Source organism: Onthophagus taurus, chromosome 6 (genome assembly GCF_036711975.1).
Source record: "Onthophagus taurus isolate NC chromosome 6, IU_Otau_3.0, whole genome shotgun sequence".
In the NCBI taxonomy this organism is placed as follows: domain Eukaryota; kingdom Metazoa; phylum Arthropoda; class Insecta; order Coleoptera; family Scarabaeidae; genus Onthophagus; species Onthophagus taurus.
In genome coordinates, this window is record NC_091971.1 from 8,166,768 (window position 1) to 8,185,356 (window position 18,589).

The 18,589-nt window shown below is 35.0% G+C and overlaps 1 protein-coding gene and 1 non-coding gene across 10 annotated transcripts in view; both read right to left on the reverse strand.

The window, feature by feature from the left end:
• The window catches only part of LOC111427758 (Calcium channel protein beta subunit), a 54,527-nt gene extending 37,335 nt beyond the window's left edge, over window positions 1-17,192 (reverse strand). For 6 of the 9 annotated variants that reach the window (XM_071196362.1, XM_023063032.2, XM_023063031.2 and 3 more), the window contains exons 1-2: window positions 16,609-17,192; window positions 8,082-8,180 (exon numbers count right to left, since the gene is read on the reverse strand). In XM_071196362.1, the coding sequence (XP_071052463.1) occupies window positions 8,082-8,180; window positions 16,609-16,677 (168 nt within the window). In that variant the 5' untranslated portion in view covers window positions 16,678-17,192. Of the gene's footprint in view, window positions 1-3,589; window positions 3,740-3,796; window positions 4,072-8,081; window positions 8,181-16,608 lie in introns of those variants that run through there. The other 3 variants (XM_071196364.1, XM_071196363.1, XM_023063036.2) reach the window with 2 other exon arrangements.
• On the reverse strand, window positions 12,301-12,373 carry TRNAR-ACG (transfer RNA arginine (anticodon ACG)). The gene has a single exon. It is a non-coding gene; the product is annotated as a tRNA-Arg (tRNA).
• Window positions 17,193-18,589: the final 1,397 nt, after the last annotated feature.

Below are 18,589 nucleotides of genomic sequence, written 5' to 3' on the forward strand. Positions count from 1 at the left end.
ATAATTGGAAGAATCTTTCTTTAATAACAAAGATTAAGTAAATCAAAATGTACGTCTTGAATTATTTATTACCTGTAAAACGAATAAATAATTACATCGCTAATCCTCCGAGTGGTTGTATTTACGGTGACACCAATCACACAATTTATGGTAAAAGGGCGGATCCTTTTTAAAAAAAGAATCTAAAAGATTGCAGGTGAGGATACGGTAGTAGGTAGTGATGAGTTGAAAAGAAACATGTATAAGTAAGAAATAGAACATTCCAATAAAAGAAATATTATGCTGAAATAATCACTGCATCCAAAAACATTAATTGTCCACTTACTCGGCTTTCTCCCAATTTAAATTCCTGCGTTTATCTTTCGGTCATTAAGTTTATAGCATTTAGGTGAGCATCGCAGTACATACGATGGTGTTTTGAACCTTGTCGCTCCCACTTTTCTTGGACCAACGAATCTGACGGACCCGACGTACAACCGTGAAATTCTTCATTTATAAGAAGCAGTGTGATGGCGGTGGTATAGTAATGATCTCTTTTTTCTCACCGGTGAAGTAGAGCACTAAGCAGTCCGACGAACAATATCACGGCGGCATGCCATTCTTTGCGCAGATTTTCGTCTTTCTATTTTTAATGTTCCATTGTTGAAGGTTGAAAGAAACACTTGCGTGTAGAAAATGTTTATTGTGTCGACCTTATTGTGCGGATTAATTGAAATCGAACAATAAGTGTGGATGTAATAACGATTTAATCTTTTCGGAGAATACTTAGACGGATCTACACCAATGTAATCTTCTCCATAGTAACTTTTTAATAATCTAAACCAAATGTATTATACGTTCGGTAATAGAATTTTAGTAAATTATTATCAATTAAGTTTCAGCAAGCAATGAATATGATGTTCTTGGAACCACTATTAAATTATATTCGCCGAATTAAATCCATTTTAAACTCGAACTAGTGAATCTAACATACGTGAAATAATTTCAAAGAGAGGAAGTGCGTGATTCGAACTACGTTATGCCGAAAGAGCAACTATTATTTTCGTGTCATTATTTGCCATTGAAAAAAAGCTAAGTAACTAGAAAATTGGCTGCTAATTCCGATTCATTTAATGATAGAGGGGTAATTGGTTGCTTTTATCGTAATTACACTCATCAAAGTGATTTAAAAAAAATTTATTATTTTTTAAATCATCAGATTTATTAAGATTTAGATTATAGTATTAAAATTCTTAGAACTTAATGATTAGAAAAAAAGGTTTATCGACTTCTTAATCCTTAATATATCTTCATGATCCTGTATCAATTAAGACTTTAATCCGATCATTATGTTAATTTCGTTATGCGATGGAGATATAAATCAGTACTAGTTGAAAGGAAATGGTATCCAATCGATTAATTCAGGGAAGCTTTTTTGTATTTTGTACTCAATTTTTATTTTCCGAAATGCCGAAGCAATACCATTCGAAGGTAAAACAAATTTCAATTTTCACGCCTAACCACACGTCCGACTCGCATAAACAAGATGTCATAAAAACAAACACCTCACTCACGAAGTACGGAACACGAGGTGTGGGTTTTGTTCGGTCGAACTTTCTCTCATCCGTCAACAGAGCCGCATTACAAAACGCATGCAAACTGAACGGCGAACAACAAGCCATCGTTGTTGTACACGAAGTATAATAAACATTTATTAAGAGACCTTAGTATAAATTTGTAATTGAAATTTATTTTGCACAAAGATGTTGTTTAAACCATTTGCATCATTGGTTGCCGTCTTAAGAAACAGAGAGCTAACGTTAGTTCTAATGCTAGTTTTAGTGCTAGTTTTACTAAATCGCGCTTTTTCCTTAATAACGGTTTCTTTTTGTACCAATTTTATGTCAATGTTGCGTCTTGGCCACAAGTGATCTCGAAGTGATCGAAAACTGATTACATTTTACATCAATCTTGTACCTTTGTTGCGGCTCGGCTAGAAGCAATTTCTGCACTTTTAAGCAATTGCTAGCAGCAAGAGTAATTACTTCAATTTGTATTCATTGGTTTTCAAGTATTTGCTTTGATTTTGCAAGAAAAAGCAATTGCTAAATTTTTATTCATTAGGGCCAATATTTTTCTCTGTCAGTCGGCTAACTTTTCTGCCTTATACGTCGTTTTTTCTTTTTGTCTTTAGAGATTCACATGGTCATAACCGCACATGCAACAATACAAATTTTTCTCTTTTTATCTATCACTCAGCAGTCAACAAACCACTTAAAGGCATCTACATGGCGACATACCGATTCAAACGACACGATAAATGACACTTTTTGCCCACACATACGATTTTTCCCTTGAAACTGATATACCACGTGGAATCACATGCTAAATCATTTGGATACTTTACCAAGTGTATGGAACATGACGCTTTTTTGCCATGCCATTATTTCTGGCATATCAACCGCCACATCTCAACACGCCATGATTTTTGAAACGAAAGAACGCCTGTGTATGGCTGACTATTGGACTGCACGGTGAAATTTGATAATGTTATCTATCGGGGTACAAAAGATTATATTAAATAATTATATGATATGTTATTAAATAATGCATTATTTACTACTTGATGAAAACTCATACTTGTAGTTTTATTAAAAGTTCTTATACTAAAGTATGTTGGTTCTAATCATTCTGAAAATCGTGACAAAGACCATGCTTTCTCTTGTCGTGACTTACAGGTAAAATAAATTCACATTAGCGCTTGGCTAAACTTGAGCCGAGGATCATGCGAAGCCATGATTAACGTCTATGTACCTCGTCTTGCGTCCCGGTCGTACGGTCTATTTTTTTGGTTCTTACACGCACCTCGGTGCCGAATTCGAACTGTAAGGTAAGATAACTAATTTCGATATACCCGGGTCATAATCTCGCCGGGTCACGCCAACGCTTTTGACGCCAGCAACTCCCCGTACTGCGATTACTAAAACCACAGAGATGGCTCGGAATTTATTGGAATTTCGTACGATTCGGGTGGCACCCGTTTATTTATTGGAAGTTCGCACGGAAACGCATCCGGTTAAAGAACTTTTCCATTAACGAGCACGTTTTTGGATTGCTAATTAAATCGTGAAAATTTATATTCTTGCGAATACAACAAACAAATAAATGGCTATTTACAAAATAAATCCGTTAAATCGTATATTGCTATTTATGTTTATTTGTATCGAATGGCTCCAATAATTCCTCGCATTTAAATAATTTCAGTGACAATCCTCGATTAAGGTTCCAATAAAATGGAAAAATTAGAGACGATTACCGCGATGTAAATATTTAAAGGCACAGCGAAAACACGAATCCTCCCCCGCTGATATATCGACCATATTCATATAAGAGAGCAGAGAATAAAAATCGATCTCATTTCGTAGGTATAAATAAACATAGCCGCGAAGGAGAGAAGTTCTCCTTTTCCTCGTCGTTATTCGATTTCAACAAAGCGCACGCACGCAGACGTATAAAATTTATTCACGCATATGACCAAGCCGTTATTGCGCCCAATTTATTGCTCCTTGCGTCACGCATACACGAAAGTGCCGCCTTACTATTTACATACCAATTAATGTCGGAGTAACAACAATAAACGGTCCGAACGGGCGAATTTGGACGGCCTCTCCAGCCATAAAAACGTGATTGCTACGCTATTAAAGCTTTGGAATCGATTCTTTTGCTCTTCGTCGAATTTATATTTTTCTATCGTCATATCCTATAAAAATATGTTAATATTAAATTTTAATTTTTGTTATAATAAGTTTCGACATACTAATTTGTATGATTGTATATCTTCGGGTTACTTGCTTATATATATCTGATACAGCTGCAACGATCCGCTTCGTCGAGCCGGTATTACATTAATACTGATTTATCCCCGTACAACCGTACCGATAAATAATTCATGGTTGCCGGATCATTACCAATTCGTAGCGCACGCACAAACTTTGTCACTAAATCTGACGGGAGTGAGTAATTGCCGTCCAGTTTGCGGCCATAATTACAAGTGGTGTTTACGCACACGTGCGCAAGCGAAATTACAACGTCGAAGGCGGTCCGAGAGGAGCTCGGTAGTAGTTATTGCAAGCAGCCGTGGGCAGGTCGGGATGGGGCCACTTAAGCACACGTTATCGGCCCATCAGCATGCAAAATAATGGCAATATAAACGGTTGTAATCACACCGACACCGCTCCCGCGTGAATATAAACTGTTAAAATGGTGGGTTTTATGATGGTTTCTGAACTATTTTAAGATATCTTAAGATGTATCGTGGTATTAATCTATAGTTAAGTCGGTTAGATGATGTTATAAGACCTTTTCGGTTGGTTAAATCATGGCGTGTTGTTTTAAAACGTAATGAAAAATTTATGTAGTTCAAATGCCTTTGAGGCTAGAGATCTAAATTCTAATAACGAGATGTTACAAATAAATATTTTTAAGTACTACAATCACCTGAGGCCGAAAATAGAATGGCGCATTCATCTCGTAGATGATGTGATTAACGATTTGCCCCACTTATAAAACTCGGTGTGGAGAGACTATTTTAACAACACAGATCAGATCAACTACCTATTGACCGAACCATGTGAATAACTATCTTCCCAATTTATCTTTAAACCACTAGTATTAGAGAAATTTTTAAGAAACCTCTTTGTACTTTTACTCATTTCTATTTATTCTTTTTGATTATTAAAGCACTTCTAAAACTCTTAGTGTTTCAGGTGGATCAGTATTTCAGGTGGGATGTGTGTATTGGCAATATGTGCAAAAAAGCTCATGTGCCGAGCGCTTTCATGAGGAAATATTACTTTGCAATGGTTGAAGCAAATTTCAGATACGGCATTATTGCTTGAGGAACAACTTCAGAAATTTACTTAGAAAAGTTACGCACAATCCAAAGGTTGATTTCAAAAACTTTACTTAATGTGGGTATAAGATTCAAAACTCATCAATTATTCATAAAATATGAGGTATTATCAATCCCTCTAATCTATGTTCAAACTGTAATAAAATATGCGTTACAGCACCAGGAAATCCACCGAGTTGTAGACCATGGTCATAATACTCGCTTTAGAATTCGTATGGACGTGCAACTAACAAGAGCGATTGGTCAAAGGTGTTTTACGTATTCTGCGCCGAAAGCGTACAACAAGTTTAGAAAATACATTGCTGAACATCACATTTCTGTGAGCTCGAAGAACACGAGTTTTACGACCAACAATGGTCTAATGTACTGTGGCAAACCACGCGCAATTCTGTTTATCAGAATTAGTGATGCAGTGCTACCCATATTACAGTCGATATGGCCAAATATGTATTCATTTATTGTGTGGTTTTTAGGCTTCTGCCTGTTATTGCTGATCGCTTGTATTAACTTATTTGCTTATTTGTTTTATTATTATTTATTTATTTTGTGGTCTGCATTATTATTATGTATTGAATACTTCCAGAATTCGACATAATAAAGAAGATGCATTAAATTGATAATCACTTTAACATTTTTGGAGATTTCGTTTTATTCCCAAAGAAATAACGATGGCTAGAAATGATTATGGATTATAATTCCTCTATCGATTTAAATTTCTGAGTAATGAAAGTTTTGTAATGAAAACCATTCATATCGACACATTTAACATAAGTTTGTCACTTTATTCCTGGAAAATAATGACATCTAGGCTTGATTTGGCTATGAAATTTTCAAAAATTCTTATTTCCACGATATTTTTTCGTGCACTTCAATAATTATTAATAACCCTGTATACGCATAGTTAATAAACTTTCAAGGATTTCGTGCTTGACTTCAATATTTTCGTTTCCACCAATCCAATAATAGTTGTTTACCGCCAATTATGATAAATAGTCGAATCGGCATGCACGAATTCTTGAATTTTACATAAAAAGTCAAGGCAATCGCGAATTACCATTGCATATTTTCAAACCGTCAATCGGGCGGGCATAATTCAATTTTAAAGCTCTATCTTGCACACATAAACGAATAATTATACTCCATGTTGACAGTTTAGTGCTCGATATTTTACATGCGCACCCCACATAATATACAATCGACCGTTTAGAAAACGTTTACTTTCAAAGTTTGCTATGTATAATACTCGATATTACCGAAAATACCAAATGATACACCTCTAATAACGATTGGTTTATTTTCATTTCATGAATACGGGAGGAAATCAAATGTATAAACATCCTGAAATACGAAATGCCGTTTCAGCAGTGCGAAGTCGATAAGCATAGCTGTTGAATATACAATTTATTTTAAAGACGTAACGTGGGGTTAATAGATTTCGGTGCCAAAAAGGCAGAGGATGACGGGAAAACTCTTTCATTACTCTGTCAAATTTCAACAATAAATCGCAATTTCCAAGGAATAAGATCTAACGCGATCGGCGTCAATTTGTTTTGACTTTTATAGTCGATTTATTGCGTTTCGTTTAATTAAGATTTATCATCTAAGAGTGTTTGTTGTTCCATGGAAATGGAGGCCAACACCAAAGAGATTTCCATGTTATTAATTATTTCCTTGTATCAAAGATTTCATTTAGTTATCATCGTAACCATTATTAAATGTGAAACGTGGTGTTTTCATGACAAATAAGAAAAAAAAATAACGTTACGTTTAAGTCTTTCACAACTCCTCATTATGTTCTTTTATTACATGTTATTATTCATGAGCTATATTTTATTAGACGACCACGACTCCTAATGGACACCAGCAAATCTTAGTGCCGTAAGAAATCGGCCTACGGGAAAAGAGAAGAACCACTCCATTGGGTGTTTCATCCTTGATATGTAAATTCAATGGTACTCGATGGCCCACCGGGTGTAGTTAACTTTCACTACTCTGAATCCAGTCGATCCTTAGTTGATTCTATTAAGCCGCATTTGATTAGATGACATGCTATGGAAATAGGCTTTAATTATAAGGGAAAAGAGATTGTTGGTTGTAACTACTAAGTAGAGATATAGAAAATTTCGTCATTTACAAATGACTTGATATCGAACTTTATTAAGTTCGCTATGAGTTAATTTACGTGGTACCATTTTATTTTAATCTCTGAGAGGAATCTCCAAAAGAAAGAATCTTAAGATAACGGTTTTAATGTTCGGCTTCTTCATCATTACGTAATAGAAACTAGAAGGTGAGCCAACGAATACGTACGCTTTAACCGACTATTAATTAGAATTTATCGTAGCTTAGGATCATAAACACGTGCAAAGTACGTGCTGTTCATTCTTACGGCTTCAGAAATGAAAACCCTTAATTTGCTGAAGTATGTACATAGCGAAGGAGATCAGGATTATTATTGATATTTAACATTAATAACATACTTTGCGAAATCTTTACTATAAATCATTTTATATCTATCGATAACGGTCATTTTTTTACTTGAAGTCCAATTAGAGTTTTCAAAATAAACGACCGCGGCAATTATAATCCAAATACCAATTTCAAAACTGGTTTTCTCTATCACATACCTCTCAAGTAAAAGGTACATTCGAGTACCGACGAAAATAACTTTGGTACATGTCGAGTGACTTAAATCAGATAAAACCTAGCTAGGCAACGTTACCTACTCATCCTTTACGAAGTCGTTTCATCACGCTGGCTTCCGAGTTTATTTCCTTTTAAGAACACACATCGGAATGTAAAATATTTTCAGTATATGAAAAGGAACTACTATGTATAACGTGGCACTATGTAACCCAAATACAATGTTTTAATGAACAACATTCCGTTTCTACAAAGTCTTTCGCGTATGCAGAGTAATAAAATACATTAAATTCTTAATTGGAAAATAAAAATAACCTCTAAAAATATTTAATATTCATTTAACGAAGAAAAAATTTGACGGATACCAGATAGAGTAGTTCAACGTCTCAACATATGAAACAACGGTTTGCAATTAGCGAAGGTCTACTTTCGAAACACGGGTTAATTAAAGCGGTTTAACTCGTCATTTAAGACAAACCGTTACATGGTGCAAACTTTTGGAATGATTTATATTATAACACAATTAAATGATATTGAAAAATCTTACCTGACGTTTAACGCTCGACGAACTGTCACTTAGGCTGCCGGATGTGGTAAATTTTCTTATATGATGACGCGGTTTGACCCCGCCACTTTCGGTGATATTCTGAAACAAAATCGGTAGAATATAGCTAATTTAGATCAATCAATTATCATTATTAACATTTACGATCGCTTATTTGCAAATTAATTAAAGTTGATGTTGCAATCCATTTCACCAATTCATGTTAAAGCTGTTTTATGATTTCCCGTTTAATTGCTACTGGGTATAATTATTGTGGTTCCAATTTAACTCTCTAAATTTCTACCTAAACAATTAATTCACAAAAAAACAATTTAATTCGAATAGGCTATTTATTATTTTAATTATTATATGTATATCCCAAATACATAAAGGTAACTAATTTAACTTGTCTCTCTGTAACTACTTTAAAAGTGTAAATTCAAAAGGATCTAAGTTTCTGGTAAGTGGCCTCACTTACCACAGATTTATCAACCTCAGTAAAAACAAGAAGACCATTTCTGATTTGAGCCATGGATAACTTTTAATGTCCTAAAAAAAGGAAAAAGGTCGAATGGCATTTCTCATGCAGTGGTTTCCGACCTCAACTGCAAAAACCGTATTTCAGCCTAGCTTAAGAATCTAAAAGACTGATTACATTGAAATATAATCAATGATATGAAGATCTCATAGAAAGAACAGCATCGTAGTAAAAGATTCCTTGGATATAGACCCTTTTTATGCTTTCTTGTCCTTAGCACTTAGAACCTTCTAACAGTCGTCATGTTTAAGTTAGTATTTTTCATGTAAGTTTTTATGTTTTATTTGTAACTATAAATGTAGCCCTTATGGTGGTGTTTTCTGTCCTCAATAAAACTATTTCAAGGAAGTTTTTTATTTTTATTATGTTTTAGACATGTTTTATGCAATATCTCAGTTTAATTTTTTTTGTACTGAGACTCTTTTGAATTTCCAATCTTGTATTTTTGGTACTTACATGTAATTCCCCGTGTGTTAGGAACCGGTTCCATAGTACATGTTACCAGAATCCGGTTCTTACACGAAAACCAGATGTTATGATCTTAACTTTAATTTTAATGTTAGGAAATTCGTTATCAAATCGCAATATATTTCCTACAACAACTTTTATTATAAAATACATAGTTCGTAGTAAAAAAGAAATTGACTTCAATAGAAAAGCAAGTTCTCAACGAAACATCGTTTTGATGGAATCCCTCCGGAGAAATTGAATTCAAGACTCGCGTGATTCGCCGGTTTCATTTTTATGCGAAACGACAAGCCACTTGTTAAAGTGTCAAGCGCAAGGCCAAACGCGTGTGTTACATATTCAATTGAATCGTCCGTCTACGCACAGGATTTATCGCTGCCAATGGCACAGAAAGAGGCGACGACAGCTTATTGCACGCCACACGTTCTGATGTAACTCGGCAAAGAGGTTAGTGTATGGGGCGCGGATTCGCCTGACATATGCCCTTAACACGCCACTGCTTTCGCTGTTTGGATGAATTATCCCGTTTGTTTTGTAGACAATCAATGTTTCTGGCAGATTTGGAAGGGTTTGTGCACGTGATGTTTTAATATAATGTATATGGAGTATCCCAATTAAGACTTCTATATAATACAAAATTAAAAATGATTATAGCAGGAAATGTTGGTTGGGAAGCTGATAAACCTAATTATGTAATAACGGTAATAAGATTTATGAAAAGGTTCTTTTTATTTTCCTTCAATTTTTTTTGTTATCACAGCAAGAACAACAGGAAAACTGACCGACTTCCTAACGATTGCTGGTAATTGCGATAATTATTGTGGTATGCGTAATAGTACTGCGTAATTTACTGACGCGATAATCTCAACTTATCGGTAAATTGTGGACTTTTTCACGTTCCCGCGAAGTTGAATTGTGGGATAAATACCGTGTCCGATATAATACTAAACATATTTTGTATCGGCGTTTGTATTTTCTTAGGGGGCATAATTTTAAACGTACATAACAAAACAGTTCCTGGAATGGAAATTAGCATAGTCTTTTCGTGAAGATAGTCCGGCGCGGTTAAAAATCAAAACGCTTCTGGCTAGGCACTTCCTTTCAATGCAGAATTTTGCTTCTGTCTCAAGGTTACCTTTGTTCCGATACCGGGCGGACCATTGTTTCTTCGCTGCCAATTGCTAGGTCCCCGGATTCAGAAATGGTGAGTTAGATATTTATAAATTCGGAATCCGATACGTCTTTTCTTTCGGTATTTAACGATTTCTAGGTCACGCCACTCAAGTCGGCTGGATGAACAAAGAGAATCGATAGGCGGAAAGTAAAACTACCCGGTCCATTATACACTTGACTGATTGAGCTTGAACCGGAGACTTTTAGGTATCAGTGTCAACTTGTTCATATTCAAAAAATTATTTAAAAATTCTAATGTTTTAACGCAACAATTCCATAACATGATATAATCTGGAGTCCGTTATTTCAGTCCATTTGAACAATAGTTAATAAAAATTATAATGAGAAACAATTCTAAGAGAATATAAATAATGTTAAACTCCTCATAGGCTCGAGGGATCTAAACAAAGCTCAATTTAAACAGTACAATGATAATAGGACGTTTTCCCATTGTTGGTATCGTTTTAAAATTACATTACCGTAAGCTCCCAGTAACGACAATGAGAATCACTTAGAGAAAACAAAGATATAAAAATTTATTTTATTGCGTCTACGATACAAATTGTTGTTATTCACAAATCGTTTTTTAAAGATCTATCGTATATATGTAAATTTCGGCAAATGCCTCGTTAATTCAAAACGCACGTACCTGTTTACCTTCGTGAATGTTTCAGCGTGGTAATAAACAAAATAGATTCGAATAGCTTTCAATACTTGGCAATAAATTGTAATTTGCAGAACAGGTGACCATGGACTATTAGAATATGGAGAATTAAATTATTATAATAAAAACTTGTCTATAAATTTATAAAACAAAAAAGAAATTGAATTTGAAACAATTCTATTTCAAATTGTTTAGCAGTATACCAACAAAAAATTAGTATGCAGCAAACCACGTGTAGTATCCGACGTCGTGCAGGGCCGCGAAGGAGAATTTATGATCCCGACGTCATATTATGTCAACGTCTCCCGCCTCATATAGGAGGTTATCTCGGGATCAACGTGGATATAACGGTCATGTTAAAGTACTACGTCATAGCAACGCGTGCCATATTACGTTATTTTCACAAGATTATTTTACGTTTAATAATATGAGCAAAATAATTAAAACTGAACTCTTTTAGTTTAATTTTATTGCATAAATCTAGGGGTCGCCAATTTCTTGTAAATTTCAAGATGTTGTCTTGAATCAAGACAAAAACAAGACAAGATGATGAACTTATAATTCAAGACTAGACAAGAAACCATGAAGATGATTTCAAAAATTCTTGGCAAGAAATCAAGAATTCTTGAAATACTTATTTGATTAATAAATGAATTATAAAAACACACTATTTATTGACCAAAACATATTTTTTTAAGTATAATCATTAATAGTATTCTGTAAGTATTCAGTAATTAAAATCTGGATTTTGAATCCATGATTTAGACTTCTTATAGAATCGACGGCTAAGCTATTTCTAGATTTAGTAATAGTTAAAGAAGCTCTTGAAAATTGACTTTCCAATTGGTACTGACGTTGCTGGAGTTGGAAATGATTCCACACTAGAAAACGATGTTAAATTTAATGATTATGTTGTTACGTTTGAAAGTACAACACATATTTCAGTGCCTCGATCGCATGCGACCTTTGCTATGTTAATAATATAGACACTGAAAGTATACATTAATCAAGCCGAGGTCACTTGCGACCGAGGCTCTACGATAGGCTTTAAACCAATGTAAAATTAGGCAACAAATATTGCAGTGTCTTGGTCGCAGGCGACCTTTGCTAAGTTTATGATAGACACTGAGACTGTAAATTTATTAAGCCGAGGCCACTTGCGACCGAGGCTCTACAACAGGCTTCACACAAATGTAAAATTAGGCAACACATATTGCAGTGTCTCGATCGAAAGCGACCTTTGCTAAGTTAATGATAGAGATTAAATTACTGGACTTAACCCAATATGATAGATAAGAGTCAAAATATTCTATTCAAAAATAGTAACTCATTATTGTTATACATAATCGATTATAAAAAAGATGTCAAAAAAAATGAGTCGATCCTGCCAGGATTCGAACCTGGAATCTTCTGATCCGTAGTCAGACGCGTTATCCGTTGCGCCACAGGACCTTATGTTTAAAAAGGGCCAAGGGCATACAACGACAAAATTATCAACTTTATTCACTACATATTCATCTACTATATGTAACAAATCTAAATATACTATATACATATTATATGTATAAATAACTTTTAATTTCTGAGATCCATTTTTTCAACATAATTAATATACATATTATATGCCTACATATAATCCAGTAAATTACTGTTTTACAATAAAATACTTTATCTTAAAAAATAATATACTTAATAATATTAATTCTTAAGAAAAGCAGTACATAACTGACATGGTAATGATTAATTACCAAACAAATCCTCAAATTTCGACCCTTCGTAGGGGTTGCACTGTAATTTTAGGATGAAAATTCCAAGAAGAAACTACCTGGAACCGCCAAATGTCAATACGTTTGTCACAATCTTTAAACGAAACCGACCAGCATTTGAAGAAATTTAAAAGTCGGTAGATAAGAAATATGTAGAGTTTCGATAACTTTGCTTTAGGAGTGAAACTGAATATGTTAATTATAACATCTCACAGCTGCGCTATATTTCAAACAACAACTTAATAATTATAATTGTAAATAAGTTGTAAATTTTTTAAAAATCATTCCTTTCTTTAAAAGGCATATCACGTGAATTGAACATTTATTGAAACGCTTACAAGAAAAAAACTCGGTATAATAGATTTACTTGCCATAACTGCACCTGTTTGCTATAAAACCAGGGCTTAGGTAGCCTTAGGTATCGAAGAAGGCGACCCTCATCCCTTAAAAAATACTAGAGCCGACGCAACGGACGGCAACATTTATCATCCGGCATTTTGTGGACAAGCTCTACAATTATTTAGCGGAATTCATAACCCCTCCGGACAATAGAACTCAGTTGGCCGATTTCGGGGGTGTTTCAAGATAGGGGAATGGGGGATTGAGAGGGAGAGGCTTGAAACTTTTGACAGCGCAAGGTGGACGATGTAGATGGATATTTAGAGAGGCTACCACCCCTCTAAAATACCTGGAACTCTCAACTTTGCGCGTTCTACATTTACCAGCTCAGCGGGGAACTGTTTTCGAAAGTCTTCTTTCCACATAAACTTTAAAGTAATGATACCATACCCTTTCTCTACTGGAAACATAAACATTTTTGATTGCTAACTTAAAATAGTAATAAATGTTTTAGAATCACTGGTTTCCAAAAACTGGTAACTACATTATCATAAAATCCTCCCGGTTTGCCCTTGAAATAATCCAGGTAAAAAGTTCGCCATCGAATCCGAAGGTCTACAGCATGCGAGGGATCTTACGTGCGAGAAAAAAATAAACTAAAACAAAAAGAGGAAGGAACGGTTTGGAAGCACAAGGGACCAACTGACCGAGAAAACGGTAACGGTAATGGAGGTACCGTAGTAGAGCACCCTTTTCTTTTCATTTGCCTCTTTAAGGGCCATTCGAATTCTTAGCCCCTAATATAATTAATTTATTGTTATAATTTATTATCCAATTTACTATAGGTATTCTTTTTATACGAATAAATGCATTTGATCGAGAAAAATATCCCAGATTTAAAAAGAAATTAAAGCTAAGAATAAAGTTAAAATATTTAAAAAGTTAAAGTATTCAAACAAAAGAACTATATTCATCTCTTTAGATATTGAGTTTCACAAAAGGAATGTTCTCACCGTTCGAAGTTTTTACCTGAGCACGCGTACCAAATACCCGAACTCGGGTCCATAAAATATGAAAGTAATTTACCAGTTTTACCTTAACAATTAAACGAAAACCGCAGAGGTACCGATGAGGTACATCAGACGAACCTTCGAGCGGCCGTTAGGGATCTAAATTGTTTTTCACGACGTCTTTTTGGACAGGACCTTCGTTAATGCGCTCTTAATACCTGGCGTCAAAAAATTTAATGGTTCTTTCTAGTCTAAATGAAAAAGGTCGGCCAAGGAGGGCAGAGGTTTATCTGGGGGAAAAAAGATTGTATCTCGGCAATATTTTTCACCGGCCGATAGATTAATAGTAAATGGACATTTCATTAGTCGATTCTGACAGGAGACAAAATATCAGGTAAAGTTGCCGTCGGCCGAGACTTAAGAGATTTTTTAAAATTGCCCGAGATCTGAATTATAATTGACCATTGTTCGGTCAAATATTAATTTTACGGTCAAAATTTATAATAACTTTAAATATATCAAATGAAATTGAATAAAGTATTTAAGTTTTTGCAATTTCGTTCGATATACATCCCACCATTTCCATTAACTCTAAACACTAAATTCGTTTCTGACACAAATTTTAAAACTTTTTGAGCAAGTTGAGGTGTTTAGGAAAGATGCAGTTTGTAGTTGGATAGGTTTGGGATTGGATTAGCTTGCTTTGTGGTCGTCTTATTTTGAAGCTTATTTTGAGCTGCTTTGGAGATGAGTTGCTATGGAGATAAATACATTGTGGTTGAGTTGCTTTACAGTAGGGTTGACTTACATTGGATTGTATATCTTTGGTACTGGATTACCTTTCTTTCAGGTTGGGATACTTTGTGGTCCAGTTATTTTGGCATTGGGTTACCTTGTTGAGTATCTTCGGGGTTGGACTGGATTGTTGGGTTCCTTTGGGGTTGGTTTGGCTCACTTTGGGGTTGGGTTAATATGTGATAAAGCTTTTGATGTGTTCAATGATTCTTCTATTATCGACGGTTGTTTCATAAATTTCTAATTAATTTCAACGATTTCCAAGAATTACTTGAGATTCCAAGAGTTTTTGTTATGGTTTGGACATCATCTAAATACTTAAATATGTTGGAGTATTTTCAAGAATTTGTAAGAGATGTTCGAAAGTTTTTATTAAGATTTTAAAAATAAGAACGACCGGAAATGTTCAAAGTTGCCAAGAAAAAGTAACACATTTATCGAAACAGCTGTGTAAAAGTAACCATCAAACTGAGGATTTATCAACGCGGCTTGTTGTCAACTAAATTCAGAGTATGAGGAAATTTTCGGTTTCGTCGTAAATCACGGCCGCAAAAGTGCTATTATGTAAATTTTCTCTAAATCGAATACCACGTTTAGAAAACGTCCTTTGATGAATATTACAGTTTTCAGCTCATCGTGTAGTAAATGAAATGCAAAGAGGTTAATTGTATAGGAAACTCGGTTTGTGAAGGAGCTCAGTGTTTATTGCGAAACACGTTTTTTACGTTTATACCGAATATAAATTAGAAGTAGTTTAAATTATCGTGGAAGACGATACCTAAGTGGGTGCAATAGAAAGTGTCGTAATTCATTTTTTGTTTATAACCAATATGGCACTACACGTTTTGGATTTATTATAAATGATAGTTTATATTGATATGTTTGTTTGGATACAAGTAAGAAAAACACGGAAATCGACGATATTGTGTATACGTTCATGCAAATTTTGAAGCGGAACGGTATTTTTTATAATATAACATGCGGTTATTACAGCAAATTCTCAGACCATTAAAATTAATACCCACAGATGGCCGGCGCCTTAAATAATTCATGAGGATTTTGTCCCAAATGCCGTACCCATGCACATAATTTAATTTTTCCCTTTTCATAATGTTAGACGTCTGCTTGGGCGACAACTGCAATTTAATGAGGCCAGGTAAAAACGGACCGACATGGACAATCCATAGGGTTTCATCTAGATTCTAAATAAACTCAATTAAAATTTTCGAACAAAGGACAGCCAAATCCCCATTGTATATTTTTTTTCAAATCAAGATAAAGCTCGCAACAGTGTAGATACACCGAAAAGGTATAACTACGCAACATTATGGTAGGGCATGGTGTTCCGCTGTATCACCTGCCAGTAAAGATTAAATAGAGGTATATTTTTTAACTCAAAAAGGGTTTTGAAGATAGATTGTAGACGTTTTGACAGGTGACTTCTAGGATTATTGTTACTACAAATGCTCGAATAAAAAATATTGAGAAATAGAATTATTTTGCGTCAATAATAAGGAATAACTAAAATATTTTAGTTTGATGTATTGCAAAACATGCTCATGTTTTGATCTGCATGATGAGTTTAGCTTATAAAGTACAATAACATAAATTAATATTCATGCTTCGTAAATATTTACGTGAAATACACCGCAACCACATTCAATTCCATTAATGATGATGATAAGTATCGATCGTAGAGGCAGGCGTGTTTTCTAAAGACCTAACCTCACATAACCTCCTCTACAATTTGAAATAAAATATTAATAAAACAACGTACCTGTACGCTGAGGTGCGGGGACCGGGTCCCTTGTTCTTCACCGTTAGAAGGGGGTTGCCTTGATGTCATGGCCCCCTTCTACACCATGGTGGAGAGATTGTCAAGTCCTTCCCATCAACGTCCCAACATCACCTCATCAAACATTAAACGAAATTGTCGTAAATTGTTAAATTACACTATTTCACGCATCCTTCCCGGAAGTTTATAACCTAATTTGATCGTTTTTGGCGTTTGCGGACCTTTTTGACCTACATTTAAATAGTTCAGGTGTTAGTTGCTGGTGCCATATTGCGGGTAAGGTCAGGTGTCCTGATTTTCACACCTTTAAACTAAACAATACAAAAGAAACCCCGCACTGTTCGTGTTTTGATTTTGCACTTACGAGTTGTTTTTCACTTAACCTTACATTCGGGGTACACTAACGAAATTTTGGAAATGGTGGAGTCTTTACGCGACGAGACTGGGAAGTCGAGGTTTCCTCGTATGGAGCTGTGGTGGTTTCCTGTCGAGGAAAGTTGGGAAAATTGTGAAAAGAACCCGCAGGACAACCCATATGAAGATATGTCAATCAGAGCACCACCTGCAAAATCGGGGTTTTCCGGCACCGATCGACGCTTTTCGTATCAGCAGGACGGCGCTTACGTAAGAGGCGTCGGCATTATCGATTTTCGGTGTTCTCTATATTCGACAAGGAAGAGAGAGGCGTCGGATCTCCGGTGACCTTGTTCCGGTCTCTCTTTCTCCATGGAGAACGACCTATATCTCATCTGATAGATGAAGCGTGATTTCCATTGGGGATAACTTGACCAGAAATTTTACAATAATTTTTATCATTACAAATTAAAAAACCAATGATATTAATCAACACATTCAATTTTCTAATTTCTAAGGTGATGTTTTATAAATCTCAATTAGCGTCAAGTTAACTCAATGAAACGTTGACATGATAAAATATTAAAAAAATTTAGTTTTGATCATAACAAAAATTTTATGTTATTTGTTTTGTCAAGTGTGAACAAACCTTGAGGTGGAGACTATTTTCCCGTTGCGAAAGAAATGAGATATTGCTTTGGCCAGACGACTTCTTGCCGCTATGAGGATTTTTAAGTCCTTTCTGTTTTCAGATCGGAAAATTGGTGATTTATTGAAACGGTGAAAATTTCGACAAGTTGGAACTTTTGCAATTTAATTTTTTCCTTAGGATTATTTCTTTCTCCCTTTTCCACGTTTAGATATTAACTGCCAGGAAACGTGGGATGGACCCAATTTACTGTTTCCATCCTGATTGCTGTTGACTTATACGTTTTAACATACGAATCAATCAACACATTTTATATTTTATACATTATATTTTTCTTCCGTTCCCTTAACCCATTTGCATGTATATATTTATTGAACTGAAAGTAACCTAGAACTAGAAACATTTCAGACGTGCGTCTTTCAAGATGGCTTATGAATGATGCAAATAGGTTAATAAACGTTATAAGTTATCAATACTAATGAATAAGGAAATGAATCAGGATTGAGGGTGTTTTGGTATGAAAAGGAAGGTTTTAGTTGTAGGGTAAAAGGGTAGGAAAGGCGAAGGGAGCGTAGGACGTAGCGCAATATTGGGGGATTTGCACCTGTCAACCCCGTCCCTCGATTAGGGGATACGAATCGTATCTAAGCGCGTGGGGTTGACTCTCATGGAGATAAGGGGTAGCGAGAAATATTTATAGATTAGCTGCTAAATTCGGTTCTCAAATCAACGCAACGCGACTGGGCGCTTCCCAAAAACAAGGAGGTGATCAATCCCGTTGCCGAATTCAATTTCGAATACATTTAAGTGTTCCAAGTACACAAACTTATCACCAATTCACTTCTAAATCATTTAAAGTTTATCTATCCCCTTAGTACAAAACATAAAAGTTACATAATCGATGTCATCACGAGGGTGGTAGTTAACCAAATGGCTATCGATGAAAAAATTCCGCATTAT